Source organism: Bos mutus, chromosome 7, assembly GCF_027580195.1.
Source record: "Bos mutus isolate GX-2022 chromosome 7, NWIPB_WYAK_1.1, whole genome shotgun sequence".
Taxonomy (NCBI): Eukaryota; Metazoa; Chordata; class Mammalia; order Artiodactyla; family Bovidae; genus Bos; species Bos mutus.
Genome location: NC_091623.1, coordinates 91,724,838 through 91,752,733, shown reverse-complemented (window position 1 = coordinate 91,752,733; position 27,896 = coordinate 91,724,838). Strand labels below are relative to the sequence as shown.

At 37.1% G+C, this 27,896-nt stretch overlaps 1 protein-coding gene across 6 annotated transcripts in view; it reads right to left on the bottom strand.

Annotated features, from left to right (window-relative positions):
* Nucleotides 1-27,896, bottom strand: part of LOC102266009 (protocadherin alpha-C2) — a 209,522-nt gene that overhangs the window by 73,099 nt on the left and 108,527 nt on the right. The window contains exon 1 of one of the 6 annotated variants that reach the window (XM_070374478.1): nucleotides 19,142-22,086. The exons of the other annotated variants lie outside the window; for them this stretch is intronic. Within the exon in view, the coding sequence (XP_070230579.1) occupies nucleotides 19,142-21,574 (2,433 nt within the window). The 5' untranslated portion in view covers nucleotides 21,575-22,086. Of the gene's footprint in view, nucleotides 1-19,141; nucleotides 22,087-27,896 lie in introns of those variants that run through there. 6 annotated transcript variants of the gene reach the window in all.

Below are 27,896 nucleotides of genomic sequence, written 5' to 3'. Positions count from 1 at the left end.
TTGCCGTTGCCTTCTCCGAGACTATAGGTCCTAGCCATTGCTATTAAGTAACAAAGAAAAATATTAATGTAATCCTGGAAGAAAGAAGTCTCTATTTCCAGATGATACAATTAGAAAATCCTAAGGAATATTATACAGCTCATTTCCAAACTTAGAAAATTACAATATCAAAACAATTTACTCCTGGTGAAAGAAAAAACATACAGATCAAAGGGATGAAACAGAGTCCAGAATAAGGTCAGCAAAATATGGTCCATTGATTTTTGATAAACATGCCATGATAATTGAAAAGAGTAGGTCTTTTCAATAAATGGCCTTTGAATGGAGAAAAATAAATCTACATTACCTCACACCATCCACAGAAATTAGCTTGAATGGCTCACAGAACTAAATCTAAAAGCTTCTAGAAGAAAACACAGAGAAAATTCTTTGTCAACTTGGAATAAGCAAAAGTTTTCTAAGGAGAACACAGAAGACATAAATCATAAAATAAAAAATAGTTTACCATCATGAAAATTTAAAACTTTGGTCTTCAGAGGACATTATTAAGAAAATGAACGGGTAAACGGAAGAGAGTATCTGCAATACGTATATCTGATATAGGACTTGTATATAGATTTTTACAATTCAGTAATAATGAGGCACACAAACCAATAAAAAAAGGGGAAAATAATTTTAACATACTCCATAGGAGAAGACATACAAGTGGATGCACATTTTTTAGAATGCACAAAATCATTAGGGAAATGCTAATTAAAACCACAATTGAATAACGGTTCACACTCATTAGAATGGTTATGATAAAGGACCTTTTTAAAAAAGACTGCCAAACGTTTGTGAAGATGTGGGGCAACTGGAACCCCTATATGGTTGCTAGTGAACATGTGAAATGGTGCACACTTTGACAAACAATGTGTCGGTTTCTTAAAATATAACCTACCATAGAACGTAACCAATCTACACAGAAGTCTTTTTCTTAATAGCTAAAAATTAGAAAAAACATTCCATTGACAGGTGACTAGGCAATAAAAATGTCATATATCCTACAATGGTATACTACTCAATGATGAAAAGGAATGAACTACTGAAAATACCCAGCAATATGAATGAATCTCAAAATCAGTATGCTGAGCTAAAGAAGGTAGATACAAAAACTTCTTCCTGAACAATTCCATTTATATATTATTCTAGAAAATGCAATCAATTTATAGTAACTGAAAGCAGATCAGTGGTTCTTTGAGGCCTGAGTTGGAGGGAGAAATAACTGGAAAAGAACCAGAGAACACTTTTGGGAGTGGTGAAAATATTCTATACCTTTAGGTTAGTGGTAATTTCAAGAATGTACACAATCACTAAAATGCATTGAATCAGGGAATCTAAAAAATAAACTAGTGACTATAATAATAAAAAAAAAAAACAGGCTCACAGATGTAGAGAACAAATTACTGGTTAGCACTGCAGAGAGGGGAGGAGGGAAGGGCAAAGTAGGGACAGGTGATTAACAGGGAGAAATTCTTATGTATAAAACAAATAAGCTACAAGGATATACAGTACAACACAGGAAATAGAGCCAATATTTTATAATAATTATAAATGGAACAAATCCTTTAAAACTTGTAAATCACTATGTTGTACACCTGAAAATTATATAATATTGCATATAATAAACCTCAATTTTTCAGAACAAAACTCACTGAATCAAATACTTTAAATGGATATAGCCTATTAAGATATAACTATATCTATACTATACATTATAACAATACATTATAGTTATTAAGATAACTATAATAAGTTGATAAAAAATAAAGCCATAAAATATCACTATAAAATTTTAAGGTTCTTACACAAGTGTGGCAACTGGCCTTATGTTTTAAGCCTGACCAAATTATCTGGAATACTGGAGTGGGCACTATCCCTTCTCCAGGGGATCTTCCCAACCCAGGGATCGAACCCAGGTCTCCCACATTGCAGGCAGTTTCTTTACCAACTGAGCTACTAGGGAAGCCCGGAAGTACTTGATAACAACCTTTAAAGAAAAAAAGGAATTATTCCCTTTCCTTAAGGGCTTCCCAGGTGGCACTAGTGGTAAAGAACTCACATATAATTAACTGCTTGTCTAAATTTAGATTAATATCTTGGGGGATCCTGGTGATTTTAGAGTTTTTGTGTAATATTTTTAATATTATTTTAGCTGTAAAACAAAGTCTATTTATGTTACAAGGAGAAAATAAAATTTTCAAACACAAAAATGTGATTTAAGTTTCTTCTGGTCTTGTATTTCCAAAAACCCTCAAATAAGCTGTTAAACAGGAGAATATTCAGCCATCACATGGACCAAAAAAAAAGCTCTTAAAGTAAATTCCATCAAACCATTCTAGGGCACAACCTTCAATTGGGCATTTCAAGAGAACTATAGATAAAATATTAACTTACAAATGAATCACAGAAGGAATAAATAGTGGATTTCAGAGGAGAGACAAATTAAGTGAGGCAGATGGCAGCTGATATATACGTAAACTGTAGATTAAATTTTCACAATTTATTCCTGTTCATCTAAATAGGTAGAATATCATAGCTACAAATATTAACGTGAACTACTATCAACTCCTCACTTACTATAATGACTTATGTAAATCTTCTTGCTTGGTGATAAAATCTCATATATGAACAAAGTGTTTCTGAGCCCAAGTGTCATAGATTATGAAAGACACCATAAAAGAGGCAAACACTAGTGCTATGTCCTCAAAATTATAAGGTTCTCTGCTTTCCACAGAGGTGAAAAGAGTGCCATGATAATTCAGATATATTTGATTTTCAGTTGAATGAAGGTTGAAAGGCATTGCAAGTCATCAATTGTGATTCAGAATGAATCCAAATACATGACTATAATCTTCTGAGATTATAATCATAATCCTTGATGGTAGAGGACAGGTGCTTGGGAGGAACATTTAGTCTTACACACATTAACAATTAACAGTCTTGCTCAGGCTACTGCCATTAATCTAAAGAAGATATCTTTTAAAGGTTTTGATGGAGATATAGAATATGCCCTCCTTTCTAAGAGAAGAAACCAAATGTAAACCCTTTTATCTATTACATGACATTTTTCAAGTCAAAAGAGCAGGAATGGGAAACGATTAGCAGTTATGGTGTTTACATCCTGGGTGTCTGTGTTATTTCTAGTTACTGATCCGGGGACTAGACAAAATCTGGCTCAGCTAATTAATTAACTTGCAATTATTATTGGACATGACTGAACAGTATTTTCCAAAATAGTCCCAAATGTGGCTAGAAATAGGGACAAAAAATAATATGTCTGAGTAAGAATAATTCATGACCCACAACTATTACAGAAATAGATCCAGCAAAAAGAGCTAAAAATACTAATTAGTAATTAGACTTTGAGAAGTCAAGGATTATGTTGTAACACCTAAGATAACCACCAAAATGATAATGAAAAGAATTTTTAAAGTTTAAAAAACACAAAAAATGTCAACTTTCAAGCTAATAGCAGGATGTCTTCTATGCATCTTCCTAAGGAATTTATCTGAAAATCAAGCAAAGATCAATGTACAAACTTGTTCACAGCAGTGACATTTATAATAAACACTAGAATCAAATGTTCAGCATAGGAAAATTATCTGTGATGAACTATCATACAGTCATCTAAAATGTTGACCTCTATAACAAAAAAGAAACAGATTCATAGAGAACAAACTAGTGGTTACCAGCAGGAAGAGAGAAGAGGAGAGGGGCAAGATATGGGTAGGGATTAAGGGCTACAAACTATATAAAACAGATTAGCTACAAGGATATGTTGTACAACACAGAGAATAGAGCAAATATTTTACAATAACTACAAATGGAATACAACATTTAAAAACTGTGAATTGCTATGTTATTCATCTGAAACATACATTATTATATATCAACTATATCTCAATAAAAACGTAATCATTTAAAAATGCCTGTACTTTCCTACATTTTACTATATTCTATAATATATAAGTTATTTATATATTATTTCAACTATTTTAAAAATACACATGGAACATGGTTTTTTTTTAAAAGAGCTGTAAACATATAATTGTGACTGTACTTAGGTTTTGGAACTACAGGTAATTTCTTTTTATAAAACATCTCAATGATCATGTAGTACTATTTAATGGAAAAGTTCTTTTTAAACTTTTTTCTCAACCTTATCAGCTACGTATTTCTTAATGGTAAAATCTGATATTCTAAACATTGAAGAATCTTACCTGATTCTTATTTATTTTTCTAGCCTCAACTTCTTGTTTGCTTACACATATACAATATTTTCTGACCAAATCAAAGTATTTTCAGTTTCTTTTATGCTTTCTCATTCCTCTAGGGCTTTATGGGTTTTGCTCTGCCTGAAATACTCGTTCACCAATCTACCTCCTTGCTTCCCAAATCATCCATTTCAGTTCAGTTCAGTTCAGTCACTCAGTCGTGTCCGACTCTTTGCGACCCCATGAATCGCAGCACGCCAGGCCTCCCTGTCCATCACCAACTCCCGGAGTTCACTCAGACTCACGTCCATTGAGTCAGTGATACCATCCAGCCATCTCATCCTCTGTCGTCCCCTTCTCCTCCTGCCCCCAATCCTTCCCAGCATCAGAGTCTTTTCCAATGAGTCAACTCTTCGCATGAGGTGGCCAAAGTACTGGAGTTTCAGCTTTAGCATCATTCCTTCCAAAGAACACCCAGGGCTGATCTCCTTCAGAATGGACTGGTTGGATCTCCTTGCAGTGCAAGGGACTCTCAAGAGTCTTCTCCAACACCACAGTTCAAAAGCATCAATTCTTCGGCGCTCAGCCTTCTTCACAGTCCAACTCTCACATCCATACATGACCACTGGAAAAACCATCGCCTTGACTAGATGGACCTTTGTTGGCAAAGCAATGTCTCTGCTTTTGAATATGCTCTCTAGGTTGGTCATAACTTTTCTCCCAATCATCCATTAATCCTCTACTATAGAGATATCGTACATGGGAAGATCTCTCTACATGTCCCCACCCTCAACCAAACAACATACTAAGTTAGTTGCTTTCCCTCTGCATTCCAGGGTAGCATATATTTGTTTCATTGTAGCTCTAATCTGTTTGTATTATAATTGATGGTTTACCTGTTTATTGTTGACATATCTTTCACTATTACGGATTATATCTTATCTGTCTCTACATTTTGAATGTCTCATGCTTTAAAAAGTATGTCAGATGGAGTGACTAGAATAAATAAATATGGAAATTGTATGTCAAGCAAAGTCACAAGTGCCACCTTTAATAAAATTTTATTATCTGAATGTTTTTATTTGCTCTTTATTGAAATATGGTTGATTTACAATGTCATGTTAGTGTCAGGTATACAGCACAGTGACTCAGTTACATAGATGTAATGTGTGTGTGTGTGTATTCTTTTTCAGAGAATAGGTTATTGTCTGAATGTTTAAGTGAAAGCATGTGCTCTCTTGGTTCATAGTAGATCTAATGTACGAATTACTTTTCTCCCCCAAATCAGTAATTGCTGGTTCTTTACCACTAGTGCCACCTGGGAAGCCCAAAATAGTAATAAAAGATTTAAATCCCCCAATGGCAACCCACTCCAGTGTTCTTGCCTGGAGAATCCCAGGGACGGGGGAGCCTGGTGGGCTGCCGTCTATGGGGTTGCACAGAGTCGGACACAACTGAAGCGACTTAGCAGTAGCAGCAGCATAAAACATTTCAATACTACTTAGATGCTAATATGCTGGTGATAAAATTGTATACTATGAAATCTTGGGTAATGGAAGCTTAAATTATTCAGAGCAGCCATCTTACTGAAAGCAAGGAAATATTCTAGATAAAATATTAAAACAATTATCTTAAAAGCACTGAAAATCTGATAAGATAGCGAGAACTGCTAAGACAAAGTCTGGAGGAAACCTAAACCCAGAGAGGCGAGCAGAATTTTGAATTTGCTTTTTGTTTTGAAAGTGTCTGCCAACATAAACTTGGCTGTAAATCCAGATAATTTGTAGGATAAGGAAGACAGAAATTAAGGACCAGAAAGTACATAAGAAGAGGAATCTTATAGGATCTCCAAACTACAGTAATCTGGAACCCAAGGACCATACCCTCCAGGAGATGGTGTAACAAAACTAAACCTATCCACTGCTGGGAAATTTCACTTGGAGCCAACCAAAACAGAAGGAAAACAGGAAAGGAAAAAAAGTCTTATAAAGTTGTCATTGGATACTGGATATCCTGTAGATTTTCAGCTGGGTATACATAGAGCCTAAGTCTCCAAAGATCCTCAAATCTTGAACTGAAGGTAGCATACAACTAGTAGCATTCAGACACTGGCATGTGTGTGTTCAGTCACTTCAGTCGTGTCTGACTCTCTGTGACCCCATGGACTGTAGCCTGCCAGGCTCCTCTATCCATAGGATTCTCCAGGCAACAATACTGGAGTGGGTTGCCATACTCTTCCCCAGGAGATCTTCCTGACCCAGGGATTGAACCAGTATCTCCTGCATTTCCTGCATTGCAGACAGATTCTTAACGCCTGAGCCACCTGGGAAGCCCCTCAGACACTGGCAGATGTAAATAAAAATCTATCCTGAAGGTACTTTCATACAAGATCTCAGGATATCCTGAGAAATATTATTTTCAGGGTAATGACCATCAGAAGTCAGGGGAAATCTGCAACACATGGAAATATGGAGCTGTGATAAAAAAACTAGTTGATGCAGCACTCAGCAGAAACATACTTTCAGACTGCAGACTGTAGAAATATCAGAGATTTAATATATTTAAAGAAATAAAAAGCAAGTTTGAAAATCTTTTCAGAGAAGTAAAATAAATTTAAAATAACCCAGCAGATATGAACAATCATATTAGAATTTTTAAATGAAAAACAGAATAACTAAAAATAAAACTCAAGGGACACTTCTAGTAGAATATTAGGCACAAAAGAAGACAAAATTAGCAAAATTGAAAGAAAAATAATAAGAAATTACTCACAAAAGAGCACAATAAGACAACAGTGAAACCCAAAAAGTAGGATAAATTTAATGTGCCAAAGTGAAGGAGATGCTTACCTAGAATTCCATACCCAAGGAAAAAATATCTATCAAGAATGACATCATAGACAAACAAAAACTAAAACAGTTCATCACCAACAGAAGTAGAGATAGAGTTATTTCATAATGTTAGAAGTTTCCACTTAACAGGAAAATATTACAAATCTAAATTGGGTTAAGTATCTAAATAAAATAAAAAGCCTAAAAATATATGAAATAAAAATGTGACAAAAATCCAAGAAGAAATAAACAGTTCATTTACAATGAGACATTTTAACATAACTTTTTCAGTCACATAAAATAAGCAAATAAAAAGAGTAAAAAAGAATGCAGAATATTTGAACAACACAACTGGCAAAAGACTTAATAGACATATACAGAGTACTTTTACAGGCAATTTTATAATATTACCCCTTTCATAAACACAGACATTCATGAACATTTACAAAAATCAACCATTCACAGCCTGACATGCTGTCAGACACGACTGAGGAACTAAGCATGCATGCATGAAAATTTGTCATGGATTCATTGAGATTTCTTTTATGATCCAGATTACACTTAATTTTCTTACATACACCACATGCTCATGCGTATTTTAAAGATTTTTCATTTTGCAATTACTGGGTGGTTTTATATGCACACACATACATGCTCGTTAACCCCCTTATTCAAATTCTCTATATTCTCATTGTTGTGGGTTTTTTTTTTTTTTTGTCTCCTTATTCTGTTTCTGAACAAAGTATGTTAAAATTTCCCATTCTGGTTATAGATTTCTCTATTTCTCCTCAAAGTTTAATTGTTTTTGCTTAAGGTACTTAAACATGATGTTATTAACACATTAAATTTTATTATTGTTTTATCTTCCTAATAGACTAACCCTTTTATTATTACATAATGCCCTTATTTATATCCATAAGGCTTCTTGCCTTCAGGTCCACTATAAGTGATACCTGTTGAGTTAGCTATACAGTTTCCTTTTGATAAGTGTTTACACGGTATGTCTCTTTCCATTCTTTTACTTCCCACTTTTTTTTATCCTTTTTGTAAGTGTGTCTCTGATAACTGACATACGGGAGTATAATTTCTAACCAGTATGACCATTTTTGTAATCGGAGTGTTTAGTCTATCTACATTTAATGTAACTACTGATATACCTGGATTTTAATCTCTACTTGTATTTATCTTATCTAATTTGCCTTTCCCCTACTTCTAGCCTTCATTTGGACTAATTAAGTATATTTTTATCCCATTTTCTCTCTGCTACTAACTTATTGGCTACTTTTCTTTACTATCTTAAATGGATTTTCTTAGAAAATACAACATTCATCCTGGACTTATTAAAGTCTAATATAATTTTTACTTTCGCTACTTTCAGGACAATGTAACGGCCTTAAACCCTTTTAATTCCATTTACCTCTTTCCATATTTTTGTTGTTGTCCTCATATATTTCAGTTCTTCTTATATTTTAAATTCTACTGTGCATTATTATTGTTTTAGTCAGTAAATATTTACTTCCTCTTCTTTCCTCTTTTTCCCCTTCCTTCCTTCCTATATTTCTGAGCTTCTAATTGGGAAAATTTTCCATAAAGAAATCACTTACTATTTCCCTCAGTGCAGATCTGATTGGGATGCATTTCCTCAACTTTCATTTGAAAATATTTTATTTATTTCTTTTTTTTAAGGATATTTTTGCTGGGTATAAAATTCTAGGTTTTTCAGGTGTTCTTAGATCCCTTGAAGATGTCATTTCATTGTATTCTGGCTTTTATTTTTCCCTTGAGACTTCAGTTGTCTGTCTTCCTGTTGCTCATTTAAAGGTAATGTTTTCTTTTTATTTTCTGGCAGTCAAAAGATGGCTCACTGAAAAGCCTAATAAAACCAACACATCTACAGCAAAGCTTATCCAAAAAAAAAAGAGAAATAAAAAATACCATACTAGCAATACAAAAAGAAACATATGGTTCCTATGATTTCAAAATAATAAGAAGAAATATTATGAAACAACTTTAAGCCCACACTCTATAAATGTATTTTCACATTTATTTGAATGCACAAAATTATTGAAAAACACAATGAAGCAACTGTTATAACTAGAAACAGAAGATCTGTATAGTTTCATATCTATAACAGATATTTATTTATAATTAAAAACTTTAATGCAGAGAATGCTAGTCCAAAAAGGCTTCATTCTGAATTCTTCCAAATGTTTACAGGAAGGGGGAAAAAACCACTGATTTACATATACAAACTTTCCAGAGAACTGGAAAAAAGGTAATACTTCTCAATTTACTATATGAGACCAGCATAGTTTTGATATCAAAACCTGACAAAAACATTATAAAAATGAAAGATTACAAGTCAATTTCTATCGTATACACATTTTTTAAATTCTCAGCAAAATGTTAAGAAACTAAATCTAGTGATATAAAAAGAATAATATATCACAACAAACCTACATTTATGCTAAGAATGCAAGATTGGTTTGTTACTATTAAATCAACCAGTATCTGGAGACAAAAACAAAAACAGTGATCTTAAAATTTATGGGACACAGCAAAAGCAGTTCTAAAAGGGAACTTTACAGAGATACAAGCCTACCTCAGAAAACAAGAAAAATTTCAAATAAACAACCTAACCTTACACTGAAAGGAACTATAAAAGAATAACAAAAAGACCCAAAGTTAGCAGAAGGAAAGAAATCATAAAGATAAGAGAAAAATAAATAGAATAGAGTCTAAAAAAATAGGAAAGATGAATGAAACTAAGAGCTAGTTCTTTGAAAAGATAAACAAAATTGATAAACCTTTAGCCAGACTCATCAAGAAAAAGAGAGGAGCCAAATAAATAAAATCAGAAATGGAAAAAAGTGACAACTGATACCACAGAAATACAAAAAATCACAAGAGACTACTATGAACAATTATATGTAAATAAAATAGACAATCTAGATGAAATAAATAAAGCAAAAATAAACAAATGGGACGACACCAAACTAAAAACATTTTGCACAGCAAAGGAATATACTGACAAAATGAAAAAGTCACCTACTGAATGGGAGAAGATATTAATATTTGCAAATGATATATCCAATAAGTGACTAATATCCAAAATACCTAAAGAACACATATAACTCAATATCAAAAAAATGATCTGATTAAAAAACGGGCAGAGGATCTGAATAGGTATTTTTCCAAAGAAGACATGCAGATGGCCAACATATAAGAAAAGATGCTCAAAATCACAAATCAGCAGGGAAATGCAAATCAAAACCACACTGAGATATCACCTCGCACTTGTCAGAATGACTATTATCAAAAAGACAGCAAATAAGAAAGAAGTATGCATGAGCATGTGAAGAAAATGGAACCCTCATGCCCTGTTCATAGGAATGTAAATTGGTGTACCATTATGGAAAACAGTATGATGTTTCCTCAAAAGATTAAAAACAGAACTACCATATAACCCAGCAATTCCACTTCTGGATACTTTTCTAAAGAAAATGAAAACACTAATTTGAAAAGATATATGGACCCCCTATGTTCATTGCGGCATTAATCACTATTAATATCCAAGATATGGAAGCAACCTAAGTGTCCACCAATAGATGAATGAATAAAGAAGATGTGTACACACACACATATATATAATGGAATATTAGTCATAGAAAAGAATAAAATCTTGCCATTCATGACAATCTGGGTGGATTGTGAGGTTGTTATGCTAAGTGAAATATGTCAGACAACAACAAAAACTGCATGATTCCACTTACATTTGAAAAACAAATATTAAAAAAATGAATAAACAAAATAGAATCAAAATCACAGATACAGAGAAGAAACAAGTGGTTGCCAGAAGGGAGGAGGGTGGGAAATGAGTAAACTAGGTAAGGGAAATTAAGAGGTACAAACTTTCAGCTACAGAATAAATGAGTCACAGGTAAAAAATGTACACTGTGGGAAACACAGTCAATAATAATACAATACCTTTGTATGGGGACAAATGGTAACTAGACTTATTATGGCGACCGTTTCATAACATATACAAATACCAAGTCACTATGTTGTGCACCAGGAATTAACACAGCGCTGTAGGTTAATTATACTTCAAAAACAAACTCATAGAAAAAGAGATCAGATTTGTGATTACCAGAGGTGGGGGTAGGGAAGAGGGGGAATTGGACAAAGGTGGTTCAAAAATACTTAATCTTAAAAAGCCCTAGTTTTGAAAGCAATTTGAAACAAATGAATCTAACTCTATGTAGTTTGTGGCTTAACTACACAGAGATGAACTATTCCAAGATACTTTAAAACATGATAATTTATACAAGGGGCTTCCTTGATGGCTCAGTGGTAAAGAATCTGTCTGCCAATGCAGGAGACGTGGGTCCAATCCCTAGGTAGGGAGGATCCCCTGGAGAAGGAAATGGCAAACCACTCCAGTATTCTTGCCTGGGAAATCTCATGGACAGAGGAGCCTGGCAGGCTACAGTCCATGGGGTCGCAAAAGAGCTGGACACAACTTAGCAACTAAACAACAATTTGTACAAGCCTAGTAAAATGCAGCCTACAAATGAAAAGAATGGCAAAAACATTAAACTGTTACTGTAACCACATTGTTGGTGTAGTGCTGGTACTGTTCTCTGAGTCTGTTCTTTTAGTGTGTGGTAATAAATTAGTAATTATGTTGATATAAATGAACACTAAGATTTTTATGGTGGGAGAAAGGAGATACAAATGTAAGTGTAATGAAATTAACTAAAAACCTTATAGTTCTTAACTTGAATTGGAAAGATTAGTATGAACTTGTGATTTTACTTTTTTAAAAACGCATATCCCTTAGTTCGGTAACTGAAAATACCTAGAAACGTTGACTCAATCCTGTAGGAATGAGCACACCTACCACCCAGATTATATTTCTAAATAACATCTCCCACAAAAAAGAATTGAAGGATTCTTGGGGAATGGTTGGTTCCAGGTCCGAGACAGGAAATTTACAAAATGAATCTGGGTATTTATAACACCAGAGAGCAGACATTCTCTTAAAAATGAATGAAATGAATCCCTCACTGCAAGGAAAATGAATGATAGTATTTGTTGCAAATACTAAAATTTAAGATTTTGAGTGACAGTCATAATTTTGGAAAACTTTCCTCTACCATGGTAAGCCTGTAGCTTCCCAATACTAAAAGACCATCTGATGAGAGCAATGGTGGTATTGATAAATATTATTTTTTATTGCATAATAAAATGTGTCCACATTTGGAAGATCTGTATAACTCAGAGAGCCAACATTTCCCAAACAACCAATAGTTGTTGTTGTTCAGTCATTAAGTCATGTCTGACTCTTTATGACCCCATGGATTGTAGTCTACGAGGCTCCTCTATCCATGGGATTTCCCAGGCAAGAATACAGAAGTGGGTTACCATTGCCTTCCCCAAACAACCAATAAACCTGACTTTAAAAGTATATAGTGGAAGGAAGGGACAAATGGTCTAAGCGCTTTAATATTCACCTTGTAGACTGTTCCATATTCACTTACTACATGAAAAAAAAAAAACTAGCTCAAATCTAGAGTTTAAATTTTTAAAATGAGATATGAGTACATACCACTATAATGATGAAAATGTAAAAGGCTGGTAATACTAGTAATACTAATTATTCAAGAATGTGAAGTAACTAAAACTCTTAAGCTGGTGGGAGAATAACTTGGAACAACTAATTTGGGAAACCACTGGCAGTATCTATTAAAGTTGAGAACACTCATACTACATAAACAAGCAATTTCTACTACTAGATACAGTGTTAACAGAAATGCTAACGTGTGCACCAAAAGACATAGGGAAAATGTCCATAGCAGAATTGTCTATAATAGCAAAAATAGACTTGAAAAAATGTCCATCAACAGAAACATGGATAAATAAATTGTTATATACTCATACAACACGATAAACAGCAGTTTAATGGATGAATTATTGCTGCACACAGCAGGCCAGATGAACGTCACATGTATAATATTGAATTAAACTAGCCAGACACAAAACCATAAGCATACTATATGATCCTATTTTTATGACATTGAAACTCATTACAATAGTGATATTTTCAGATGAGAGTAATGAGGTATTAGTGGTTCAGTCATGTCCAACCCTTTGCAACCCCCATGGACTATAAACCACCAGGCTCCTCGGTTTATGGAATGCTCTAGGCAAGAATACTGGAGGGGGTAGCCATTCCCTTCTCCTGGGATCTTCCCAATCCAGGGATCAAACCCAGGTCTCCGTGCATTGCAGGCAGATTCTTTACTGTCTGAGCCATCAGTGAAGCACAATGATAGAGGAGGCTGAGGGGGGCTTGGGGTGCTGGTAATGTTCTTCTACTTCCTTATCTCTGTGGTGACCACATGATTGCGTTGGCTTTGATTATTCAGCAAGCTGTACATGTATGATATATAAACTTTTATGTATAATAATATATGAACTTTTATGTATGTTATACTTCAAATAAAATTTTAAAAATAAGATTTACATGAATCAGCTAATACTAAGTGGAAATTTTTTGGCTTTAAATCCATAAATCCATACATTAAAAACAACAAAACCTGAAAAACAAAAAGCTAGAAATCAAATAGCAAACTGAATATAAAGAAATATGAGAAGGTAAATAATGTTAAGAGCAGAAGTCAGTGAAATAGAAAGCAAATATACAAGAAAGAGAATCCCCAAAACTTAGTTAGTCCTTGAAAAGGCTAATTTAATAAGTGACTGCCGAGTCTAACCAGGAAAAATGAGAGCTGACAACAACATTAGGATTGGAAAGAAGAATATCACTACAGATCCTGTAAATGTTAAAAGACTACAAAGAGGACATTATAAAAAAAAAAACTTTATGCCATATTTAGTGTATATTTTAGCTTAAATATTTGAAAACTTAGCTAAAATTAATGTATTTCTGGAAAAGAGAATTTATAGAAATGAAATAAGAAGAATAAAATAACTAATATTTCTTTTATAGTAAAGAAATGTGATTTCATGATTTTAAACTTTCCCACAAAGAAAACTTAAGGCACAGAGAATATCCTTAGTGAATTCTATGAAGTATTTGAGAAAGATATATCACCAATCTTAACATGACCAGAGACTAGAAAAAAAGGAGAGGAAAAAAGAAAAACACTTCTAACTTGTTTAATAAGGCCAGCATAACCTTGATAGCAAATCCTTAAAAGAAAGGAAAATGACATGCCAATCTCAAGTGATGAATACATTATTAAGATGTCTTTATTGGTTGTTTTTATTTTATAAGAACATCATTTTGATTCTAAACAAAACAGCTATAATCTTTGCTTAAAGATTCCAAAGAGTAAGCATAATGTACCTGAATTCAGAGAGTACATTTTTGAGGTATGTCAATAGAGTTCAGTTATGAAAATAGTGTATGTGTACATGGCAATCAGATGGCTCTAAGAACAGCCAACAATTTGAGTTGGGACAGAAAGACTTTTCTCTTTCTCTGCAGCACAGAAGACTACATGATCTTATATTCATCCCTAGATTCTAAGACAAGTTCCAGACGAATATATAACGACCTTCTGTGTTTAAAGATTGAGGAGGAAATTCTTTTCCTAATTATTTTTCATATGGGACTTACCTGGTGGCTCAGATGGTAAAGCGTCTGCCTACAATGCAAAAGACCCGGGTTCAATCCCTGGGTTGGGAAGATCTCCTGGAGAAGGAAATGGCAACCCACTACAGTATTCTTGCCTTATTATTACCAATTATTTTTCATAAATGCAGTATAAAAGAGACATGTAACTTATTTATATCTTGACCCATTCTCTTCTCATCAATTAAAATTGGAAACAAAGTGAGTAACCACCTTTATCATTAAGTTTTGGTTTTAAAGAATAATCCTTACGAATAAATTCTTTACTTCCCATACTTTAGTCAGAATCCTAGATTGTGATCTATATTCATTTGACATTCTGCCAAACGCTATTTCTGATATTCACATTATATGCATTTGAGCAATATAAAAACCTCTTAGTAATTCAGTCTACTTTCATCCCAACCCAGCTAAAGAGTATTTAGTCTCTGAAATATTACTGCAAATATTGAAGTAAAATCAATAGGTCATTAACATTAATGATGAAAATCAATAGTCATTAACATTATCGAAATCAATAGGTCATTGATTGATTTCAATGACCTATTAATCAATAGGTCATTGATTGATTTCAATGAAAATCAATGGGTCATCAACATTATCATACATGCTGTCAAAACTTTCCCACTCATACATCTCCCCAAAGCATTGCTTTTCTCTTTTCTATTCAAGTTATGATGCTCTTCTCTCCTTGTCACTAGTTTGAGGTTTCCATATCATACAAAGAATACTATTGTGCTGTCTCCATATATTTGAATCTGAACATATTTCATATAGCCTGCATGCTTCCTTAGATTCTGCACTCTAAAGTTTTTCAAAGTGTGGTTATCAGCTTCAAAGTCAAAATAGATATAAAGAAATATCCAGTTAACCTATGGGCAAGTCTACTTGGGGAATATATGTTAGCAAATAAAAACACCCAGAATGCCAAAAACAGTCTACCATTTGTCATTAACAAATGACACTGCAAAGGGGAAATATCTTATGCCCCATAGATCCTGGCAAAAGAGAAGTTGCTTTAATTTGGTTTAGTTTAATTTAGACTGGTATGTTAAAAATATAATTTTCATGTGAAATTTTTAATAAAGTCAGTTTATGCTGTTGTGCATTTTTGGGACACTAATATTTACTATCTTTAAAAACTGCCAATGCAGTTTTTAATAGGAAGTAGATATATCACAGATATCATCTAAAAAATTATCAAGAATCTTAACAGAAAAAAATTGACATGAGACTCATATTGCTTAGCTGTTGCACAGTAGGTCAATTTTGTTTCTATCTGTTAAATATTATCAAAGGAGAGATACAGATAAAATGTTTTCCTGAATTTCATAAGCTTTATAAACTATACTAATGTACTCTAAAATAAGAGAAAAGAGCTTAGAGTAGAACAAAATATAAGTACATATGCATCAACATGATTCTGTGTGATTCAGACACAGTTAAAATTATGAAATTGCAGGCTTTTCAAAAGACAGATCATTTCTAAAACTGAAGCAACAAATACCTTATTTCTAGAATTCTGTAGTTGTTCTTAAGGCATTCAATGAACACCATGACAAGCATTCTTTTCTAAAGCATCAAAATACTGGATCAATCTGCACTTGGAGGAAAAAGTAAGTGATAAATGCCTGTGTTGAATTACAAATACTCCAGCTTCAAAGAAGTTATTTTTGTCCATGTTTTTATACAACAAACTTTCTTTATATGTAAGGAAATGTCCAGCCCATAAAAGTTAACAATGAACCACCTATAAAGCAAAATATCAACAATGATGGGAAGATTGCTCAACTGGATGGATGAGATGGCACAATAGTCCTCCATGTCTAAACAGTATATATCTCTGTTACTTTATCACTCACATAAATTTAAACATTCTGTGGCAGGGGACATATTCCTCTGTTATTAGCTATATTCTTTCCTTCTAAGTGGATAATTTTCCTTCTCTCAGATCATTGATCTTCCTAATGCTTACTTATGTTTCCTCTGCAGTCTAGTCAAAAGGTTTCTCTCAAACCTTAGTGAATTCTCTTAATAGAAGGAGAGTTTATACATTGTGTTTTGATACCTGAAATACTAATATTTTGTGCACCAATTTTCTCCCTTAAAATTAGCTGCACTTTAATTTTCATTCATGCAAATTTCACAATAATTATGTGCATTCCTGCTAATCACTTTGTCCTCTACAGAAACTGGACTGGTATTTAGCCCCAGAACACAGCATTGATGTTGTTCATGCTAGCTCTAGACCAGAAAATCCCTGTTGTATTGTTTCATGATTATATATCATAAGGAAGAAAATAATCACTGAAATAATGTATTTGAAAAAGGCCTTTAAACTGCTACTACTACTAAGTCGCTTCAGTCGTGTCCGACTCTATGTGACCCCATAGACAGCAGCCCAGCAGGCTCCCCCGTCCCTGGGATTCTCCAGGCAAGAACAGTGGAGTGGGTTGCCATTTCCTTCTCCAATGCATGAAAGGGAAAAGTGAAAGTGAAGTCGCTCAGAAGTGTCCAACCCTTAACGACCCCATGGACGGCAGCCCACCAGGCTCCTCCATCCATGGGAGTTTCCAGGTAAGAGTACTGGAGTGGGGTGCCATTTAAACTGCTAGCTATATATAAACATAAAGTAAAAAAGTAAATTTTTATTTATATATTAAACAGTGTTATCACTCAATTCATAAATTCACAAATTGAATCATTTATTCATCAACAAGTATTGACTAATCATATAGTATATAACGGATTCCATTGTATCATGCTGTAAATATTAAATATGCAAAATTATAAAAGGTGCAAATCTATTTTATTTGCGGTTAACATCATTATTTGAAGTAGAGTAACTTATAACCCAATTTCCCCCTTATTATCTGAAATGGTAAAACATTCCCTTCATTCCCTTCCCTAACTTCTGCATACCTCCTTCCCTTGTATCCATGATCTCTATGAGAAGTCACAAACTAATACTGGAAAATTGCTAATCCAATTGCTCCCACTTCACTTAGAAAGTTTTGAAATACCAAGGGCCACTATAGATGAACTGAAGTATTTGAATAATTTAATCTTTCTTAGGTGCTGCTGCTGTTGTTGTGTGTGCTTGGTCATGTCCAATTGTTGCAAACTCATAGACTGTCAAGTCCCATAGACTACCTGCCAGGCTCTTCTGTCTATGGGGCTCTCCAGGCAAGAATACTGGAGTGGGTTGCCATTTCCTTCTCCAGGGGATCTTCCTGACCCAGGAATCGAACCCGGGTCTCCTGCATTGCAGGCAGACTCTTTACTGACTGAGCTACGAGGGAAGCCTTCTTAGGGGCATTACACCTTAACATGGTATTTTCTTATTTCAAAGTTTACTGGCTTCTAAAATAATAAGAAAATTAAATCCAAGTTGAATGGACTTTGAATGGGAAGTACACCTTGAACACACAAATGTTTCTGACATGGCAATTACGCATCTGTCTTCTTTGTGAAATGCATCAATAAGAACACATAATAAAAGATTGTCAAGTCCTATACCCAACTGTATCATCTTTCTGTCAGTACAAATAAGTGCTCTGAGACATGCTTATTATTTCTATATATTTACAAATACTGTGTGGAACTATTATCTATGTTTTGGAATACCATTATCAAAAAAGACTACTTTGTCAAAATGGTATTCATTGTAAAATATAGCCTAGGGAATATGTTGCATTTTATTAAATGGTATAGCATTCACAATCCAATTCACTGCCATCTCTACCACAAAACCTTCTCTAATTCCCTCTTCTCTGTCTAGATGTTCTCTCTCTCCCTTCTTTGAACATCTGTTATGATTTATTTTTACATGTTTTAGGTTATCATCATGTTTAAATCATGTATTTGTTATGGTTTGAGTAAATGTCTCATCATCCATGATATTAAGTTTGTATTACGCAAAGACTCTTCCATAATTTTCATTCTCACCTTAGGTATCAGAATGCCTTAAACATATCTTTTGCTCAAAATATGTTTTCTAATGAAAGGATATTTATTTCAAGTAATTCCTTAAATAAATTCATAAAAGGAATTATTCAAAGACATCCCAGGTTGTTTATTACCTGTTCCAGAAACTTTGGTGGTTTATTCTTTTCAATTTTAGAACTTTATACTGTATTACTTTAATTGTTCTTTAATAGGTTTGAATTTCTTACCCTGGTTTTTCAAAAATAAACTGTAACCTCCTTCAGGCCAAAAATGATCTCTTTTAACACCTGGATCTTCCCAGAATCCTTAGCACAGGGGATGCTGAGCCAGAGTGTTCAATTCAGTGGATTACATGCTACCAAAGACTCACATAAGAAACATTTTAGAAATACCTAGTGACCATCTCCTGGTCAAGGGAATCAAATTCCATAAAATATGCTTACCATGGCATTGACATTTGCGTGATCCCCTTTCCTATTCCGAATCTGGAGACAGGATATTGGCACATTCAGTTCTACCCCAGAGGCCAGATTTCTCAGGACAGCAGCACTGTATTCCCCATGCAACAGCAAACTGTTATTATCATAACCAAGTCCCAGGGAGGCCCAATAGAGATAAGTATGAGAAAGTCTTTCGACTGTAGTGACATCTATTGTGGCTGATGACATGCAAGGATTTGAAGCCACCTTGCTTCCATACCTCAGCTCCTCTGGAGAGTGACAGCAGCTCTGAGTGCAACAGCCTGCACTCTGGCTGAACTTGCTACACACAAAGAAAAGTAAACACCCCAGAAATAAAAAGGAAATACAGGCCAGGGCAATTGTTAAATACAGGTTCTGGGCAGAAAGGTGCCCTCCTGTTTCCCAGCCATCTTCAAAGTCTGGAAGGACCTGAGGGGCAGAGCTGCTCAACAGCACACCCAATGTGACAGAGGCAGAAAGTGATGGGTCTCCATGGTCCTGAACCACCACCACCACCTTCTGTTTAACTGCATCAGTGGGAAGAACTAAACGAGCAGTACGGAGCTCTCCCATGTTGGCTGAAATTCTGAAAAGGCTCGAGTCAGAAGCCTTAAAGATGTAGTAGGAAAGCCAAGCATTGGAGCCACTGTCTGCATCTTCTGCTACCACTTTTGTGATCAAGTGTCCTGTTCTGGCAGAGCGGGGCACGATTTCCACTGGGACAGAGCCATTTTTGGGCAAGGGAAACAAGATGACTGGAGCATTGTCATTCCTATCCACCACAAACAAGTTCACAGTCACTGTTGCACTTCTGGGAGGAAAGCCACCATCCCGGGCTTCCACTTGGAAGTGAAACCCCCTGAGCCACTCAAAGTCAAAGGAAATTTTGGCAGTGATAGCCCCACTGGATGAATCTACTTCCACCAAGCTAGAGGCTGACTGTCCTTCAGAGATAATATCCAACAGCTCATAGAAGACAAGGCCATTCTTCCCCAGATCTGGGTCCTGGGCAAACACATGTCCTAGGGAGGCTCCAGGGGCATTGTTTTCAGCCACAAAAAGTTCCTGTTTCGATTTAGGAAAGCTTGGTGTGTTGTCATTCACATCAGCAACTGACACAGTCAGTGTCCTGCGAGTGCTAAGTGGAGGTGAGCCACCATCCGAGGCAGTGATCAGAACCTGGTATTCACCGACTTGCTCCCGGTCCAGCGGTCCATCAGTCACCAAGCTGTAGTAGTTGCCAAAGGAAGCCTTCAACTTAAAGGGGCCGCCACTGTACATGCTACAGGTGACTTTACCATTGGGACCAAGGTCTTCATCCCTTACATTAAGGAGAGCAATCACTGTGCCAGTGGCGGCGTCCTCGGAAACGGGACTGGAGAGAGTGAGAAGGTTCACCTCAGGGGCGTGATCGTTCACGTCAGTCACCTCCACCAGCAGTTTGGCGGTGCTGGCTAGACTGAAGGCACCTTCATCCCTTGCCTCAATGTATGCCTCCAACAGCGTTTCAGGAGAACCTAGTGAAGCAGCGACCCGCACTTCCCCATTTCTAGGGTGCACGTGAAAGTGGTGTCGCAGCTTGGCTTGGGTGCTATTGCTTAAGGAGTACCGGATTTCCCCATTGGAGCCTTCATCCGGGTCCGAGGCTTGCACTCGGAATAACACAGTCCCATTGGGTGCAGTCTCTGGCACCTCGGTGCGGTATACTGAGCGCTCAAATACAGGTGCATTGTCGTTTGCGTCCACCACGACGATGGTGACTTGTACCTCACCGGAGCGAGCTGGCAGCCCGCCGTCCCGAGCGGTGAGCACTAGCCGGTGGGTGGCACGTTGCTCCCGATCCAACGCTTTCTCCAACACCAGCTCTGGGAATTCGCTGCCGTCGACCCGCGAACCCATGTCCAGGCGAAAGTGCCGGCTGGGGCTCAGGCTGTAGCTTAGCAACCCGTTGCTTCCCTCGTCGGCATCTTCGGCATTAGGGAGAGTAAAGCGGGCTCCGGGCATAAGGAACTCAGGAATATGGAATTGCACGTCGCCGGCAGGGAAGTGAGGCGAGTTGTCGTTGATGTCCAGGACGTGAACATGGACCTTGTGCAGCTCTAGCGGGTCCTCGAGCACAAGCTCATAGATCAGGACGCAGGCAGCTTTGGCCCCGCACAGCCGTTCGCGGTCCGCCGGCTGTCGGACCACCAAGTTTCCGCTGGCCAGATCAACCCCGAAGTAAGTCTCGCCGCGGCTGGAAAGGAAGCGAAAGTTCCGCAAGGACAGAGAGGCCGCTGACAGCCTCAAGTCCTGGGCAACACTGCCTACGGCTACGCCCCGTTCGGTCTCCTCCGACACTGAGTATTCGAGCTGTCCGGCTACAGAGCCGCAGGAAACCCACAAACATAGAACCGCCACCCTCCAGCCCACCATCCCCCTCCCTCTCGGCGTCCTCGCTCCACCAGCCGTGACCCGGGACCATGCTCCGGACTCCCGGAGAGTGCGAGCCGTGGTAAAAGGAAAAAACCGAAGGCCGGTCGGCCGCCGCTGCCCGCTGGAAGTGCAGAGACAGCCGACGTTCGCCTTCCGAATGCCGTAATTGCCCGGGACCGGCCGGCTGACAGCAAGGCTTGCTAGACTGGAGGTTCGGCAGCCGTCTGGGAAAGCGGAGCCTGCGGGAGCGGAGGAGCGCAGCGCCGCCTAGGGGTGCAGAGGCGAGGAAAACTGCCGGGCTCCGGAAAGAGCGGTCTCGGTTGCCCGCCCACTGGGAACTCGCCCCGCGCCCAGGCAGCGAGCGCAAGGCGGGGCAAAGAGATGCTCCGAGAAACTATCACACCTTCCCTTAAACTGCGTTTCCTAGGACAACGCCCTGACTGCCGCAGTCTTAACGTCTACAAACTCTACCTGAAGACGGCTTAAAACTGGGGCTGAGCTCGGCTGGGCGTCTCTCAGCGACTATTTTGAGAGCCGAGCATCGGATCCCGGGCGCTCGGACCCACTGACTCCCTACAGTGCCGGCAGAGGGAGGAATTCCGAGAGGAACCGCCGGGCCGACACCCTGGGAGGCGGGACCACGACCATGAACCACTACGCCTTCTAGGCTTAAGGAAACAGGAACCCCCAAACCAAGTGCTATGGTGCGTTCCGTGCTGGATTCTCAGCCTCTCCGCTGAGAGTTTAAGTCTCTCCTGCACTTTCTTATATCCCCGGAGACGCCAAGATTTCTATAGCGAGAACCAGTGAGGGGCATATGGGGATCATTCCCCGGCATCTCGCTTTTCAAGGCACAAAACTAGGCGAGCGCAATTCCGGCTCAACGTTCCCTCTTTTTACCAAATCAGCAGCTTTTCTGTTTTCCCCAGGAGCCCCTAAGGGGAGTGCTCGGCAAGCTCTGGGCGAGGAAAGTGGTTAGAAGCTAGTCAATATCAAGCATCAGAAACTCAGAAAGATTGACAGCTCACCCCCAAACTGGACCTGGACGTACAAAATGAAGGGGGAAATACTGAGATACTCCCCAGAGCGTGACCAGGAAACTGTTCTTTAAATATGGTCTTATTCAGAAAACAGCACTGAATTGGTGTAAGAGCAGACCTGATGCCCGTCGGTTCCCCAGCTTTGTTTTTAGCCGGTCTTCGGCACGGAAATTGGGACAGTGATCTGTTCTATGAAAAACAGCTCTTGGCCACAATACTTCCAAATTCCACCTACAATAGCACCCTACAACCAGTGGCTTCTCCTGAGAGGGTGGAGAGCTGAAAAGGCTTAAACACTAAACACTAAATTCCTCACTCAAATCCTTCTTTTGATACAATTTCAGTATCCAAAGCCCCAAGAACCAAAATTTGAAAGACAAAAGTTGAATACAGATAAAGAAGTGAAGCTCTCAGGGCATTATATTTACTGGTCAGAAAACTGCCTAAACATATGGCTAATTACTGAAGCTGAGTACTGGATACATGGCGTTAATTACACAATTCTCTCAACTTTACTGTATGCCTGAATATTTCTCTAATAATTTTTTTAACTGTCACTTAAAATGTAGGTGGGGCAGGCAGGGATAAACAGGCACCTCCAGCTTTCTGGTTTTAAGACTAAGTGGGATTGGTAACTTCACTATGCCACTAAACACCAATCACCTCCTCTGTCCATCACAAACCCACCCCTTATTTCTTCCAAGGAAGTAGGGCAGGCTGCCTCTTGTTGTTTTAGTCACTAAGTGGTGTCAGACTCTTTGGGACCCCATGGACTATAACCTACCAGGGTCTTCTCTCCATAGGATTTCCAAGTCAAGAATATTGAATGGATTACCATTTCCTTCTCCAGGGGAATCTTGCCAACCCAGGGATTGAAACTGCCTCCCCTGCAGTAGCAGGTAGATTCTTTTACCATTGAGCTACCTATTTATTTTATTTATGAGCTGCCTATTTATTTAATGTATATTATAACAAAGCATAAATACTTCTATTATACTTCAGTTTTTAAAATAATTCTGCTTCAAAGCCTATCATAAAGTAATCATTGAAATGTGGCATGTCAAAAGTTACTCCTCTGCTATCAAGGACTATAAAATGAAAAATAATATATATCACCCCTGCCCTTGGGTTTCCTTGGTGGCTCAGTGGTAAAGAATCCACCTGCAATGCAGGAGCTGCAGGAGACACAGGTTCAATCCCTGGGGTCGGGAAGATCCCCTGGAGGAGGGCATGGCAATCCATTCCAGTAATCTTGCCTGGAGAATCTCGGACAGAGAAGCCTAACAGGCTACAGTCCATAGCGTCACAAAGATTCAGACACAACTGAAGCAACAGCACGCACTCAATATTTATTGATATAAACTGTTTTGTGGGAAAGTAATATTTATATATCTAAATATTTGGATATCCTGAAGATGAGAAAGTCTAAAAACTTTTTTCCTGTGTATAATATTACTGCTGCTGCTGCTGCTAAGTCACTTCAGTCGTGTCTGACTCTGTGCGACCTCATAGATGGCAGCCCACCAGGCGCCGCTGTCCCTGGGATTCTCCAGGCAAGAACACTGGAGTGGGTTGCCATTTCCTTCTCCAGTGCATGAAAGTGAAAAGTGAAAGTGAAGTCGCTCAATAGTGTCCAACTCTTAGTGACCCCATGGACTGCAGCCTACCAAGCTCCTCCACCCATGGGATTTTCCAAGGCAAGAGTACTGGAGTGGGTTGCCATGTTAAAATCATGAATTAACTTCTCTATAGCAGAACCCTTCCTTTCTAATATTTCATTTTGCCAGTTCGTGGGATTTTCTATAGTGTCTCCTAATTCAAGTATTTTCAAGCTTTTAATTAGGTCCAAGTACAACTTTAAGAGGACTCTGTGCAAAAACATTGTTCTGATTTCTGCTTGGGTTCTATTGCAAAGACTATTACTATAAAGCTCTCCCACCAAACTTGGCTGTAATCTGTAAATTCAAGAGATTGCTAGTCATAATGCATGAGTTCATGTTAGAGATCCTGAAGCCAAACAAGAGAATGATCTGAATATCCACCAGAGTTTGTCAGTAAAATGTTATTGTACTTAAGATTTTCTTAGTAATTAAGATTATTCTTTTGGGAGTATATTCTGTACTTATGGGAAGTAAATTAAAAAACTGGACATCACAATCACATTAAAGCAATTTTCATCCCATAATATTGCTTCATGAAGGTTTCAAATCAAGCCTAACAGAGTGTGAATTGTTTGAGGGTAGAGATCTGTATCACTCAATTTTGTCTCTGAAATATCTAGCTAAGCTCCAGGCACATAAACTAAATGGCTCAACTACTCTCAGTACACAACAGCCTATGTCAATCATTGTTTCTTTTTTAACCTGAACACTTTACCAATAGCACATTACTATAGAACTTCTCAAGTTTGTACAAAGTTTTTCTCCATAACATAATATTATATAAAGTGTCTCAGACATTTTTTTCATGAATCTTCACTCTAATTAACTCTATGCTGTGTTTTCTTACTCCTTTTTATAACTATGCTAATTTTTCTAGAATTACCTCTTTATAAAATCTTACTCTATTTCATCTTCAAAGTATAGTCCTCAGAACTTAAAGTCATGCTCCAGATTGGTCATAATATCCAAGAAGATGAGATCTTGCCTTTTCATTCTAAATACTCCATATCAAGTAAGGGTCTAAACTTGCATCTGGTTCTTTAACAGCCACATCACATAACTTTTTTATGATGGATTTAAAGCTAAAATTCATACGTGGTTTTTTCCTAGATGTTATTAAGCCACAGATCAAAAAATCCTAGACTTTTACATTTAATTTTTTAAAGTCAAATTGGCTGAATGTCATTGTATTAAGAGCTAGCCAGTCTGGTTCAATCACATATTTTACATATCAAATTTCATATTCCTACATATTTGGTAAGCAGTCACACCAGATCTTCCTTTGAGCTGATGAAAAAAATTTCATCACATGTGGCTGAAAAGGAAGGCTTGCAACCACTACTAATCACCCTATCTGACATCATTTTTATAGGAGTGCCTAACCTAAAATAAAGATCTGACAAAGGCACTATCAACATTCACCAAAAAAGAATCTACATAAATCTCACATTATATTATAGTTTCAAAACAAAGTATTTCCAGATCATAATTATTTATATATTTTTTTAATTTTGATAAAAATTTCACAGCTATCACCCCCCAAAATAGCCATCTTTATTTTAAACAATAAAAATATCAGAATTATTGCCATGAAAAATCATAAGCATAACAGCATGTAATAGCTATTATTCAATACTGACTTGGAAATTCTAGACAACACAAGATAAGGAAGTGTGTGTGCATATGTGTGTATGTTAGAGAGGAGGATAAAATATACTGTCACTAATAGATGATAAATTTTTAGGTAATAAAATTTTCTATTCATAAAGTCCCAGAGAATTAAAGAAAAATAAATAGAACTGAAAGAGAGCTCAATGAGATGACTAAGTTATAAAACATAGTTTTCCTACATATCTGCAATAACTAGACAAAAAGAGGGATTTCAATCAATTATGGATAAATGAAAATGGATTTCTTCTCCATAAAACCTACCAAAAACAACAGAAGAATAGCCAACAAAAAGTAAAATTGTGTCTTTGATTAAACTCCTTTAAGCATTTGAACTTCAACAATAGTATATATGAAGAGAAGTTACCAAGTGCTAAGAAAATTGGACCAAGATGCCAGAAAATGCTGAGAGAGTATTCTTGCCATCTTGGGAAGAGCTGGTAGATTAGAGTTTTCCAAAGTAGTACTTCACAGTGAGATGTAAAACAAAAGATCCCTTATTTGAAACAAAAATATCTAAGTGCCTAAGTTAAATCAGGCAGGGCTTTTCCATAATCCTATTTGTCAGCACAAAATAGGAGAAAAAGCAGGAGTGAATGCACTAGTGAGCAGATGCACAATTATTTCAAGAGTGAACCTAAGTATGTGCTAAAATTAAGAGAAAACTGTGGAGGACAAATTGCTCTGCAGCTGCCAGTTCTCATTATTGGGAGATATGTAAAAGCTAAGGTATACACAAACCCCTCTAACAAATGGTAAACAGGAAATGCTCACTTTAGTCCAGAGCACTACTGGCCCATACATCTACATTTCCACCTGAAGATAGCTGGTCCTAAAGGAACTCCTCTCAAAGATAAATACTAATCAAAAAAGAGCCAATGCAGGACCTATATAAATATTACAAGAAGGAATAAGAAATATGAAACATAACAGATAATAACACACAGATCTCTAAAGGTCTCTAGTTAAAAGATGCATGAAACAATTTTAAAGAGTCTCAGAGGATTAAGAACTCAGGGATACAGAATTTCAAAAAAAAAATGAAAATGCCACAGAAGACCATGAAAAATGAGCTGATACAACTCATGAAATAAGTGGAAGAGAAATATAAAATCAGAAATAATAGAATATAATAGCAGAAATTAGAGCCACATTGGAAATAGTAAAAAAGTGAACAAGCTCTGCTTGGTATTAATACATAGTCAAGAACAATAAGAAACACTTGAGAAGGCTGAGAAAAGTACGTAGAAAGAACAAACTTCCAGTTTCACCTCCAACACGTAAAGAGCTTAGAATTTATCACTTTTTTTCTTGTAATAACAAGAAAAGCTGGATACACGACTTTTCCTGAACCCATCAGAGAACTGAGTTTACAGGGAAAACCTCTACTATAAAATCTGGAAAGAAAAAAGTGAAAATGAAGTCACTCAATTGTGTCCAACTCTTTGTGACCCCATAGACTGTAGCCTACCAGGCTCCTCTGTCCATGGGATATTCCAGGCAAGAGTACTGGAGTGGGGTGCCATTTCCTTCTCCAGAGGATCTTAGGGATCAAACCTGGGTCTCCTGCATTGTAGGCAGATGCTTTACTATCTGAGCCACCAGGGAAGTCACCAAAATCTGGAGAAATAAGCAAATGCAGAGAGTCAACCAAGATCTGTTTCCATGGAGCAGAAGCCTCTAGAGGCACAGCCTGGTAGGAACACCCTAATGGAAATTTTGACAAATTGCTGGAGGCTGAGTTGTGGACTATCTTAAGAGTCAGAAACTCATGGAGGTCACAGTTGAGGTGAAGGGGGAGCATGCCTACTTTTATGGACTTTACTTTCAGGAATCCCACTAGGTTCTCAAAGTGAACATCCAAGAAAAATCTCCTTGGCTCTGGCAGGGAGAGACGAATAGTACTCCTTCTGAGGTAGGCCCAGAAGCTTCTCCTTTCTTCTTTTAAAAAAC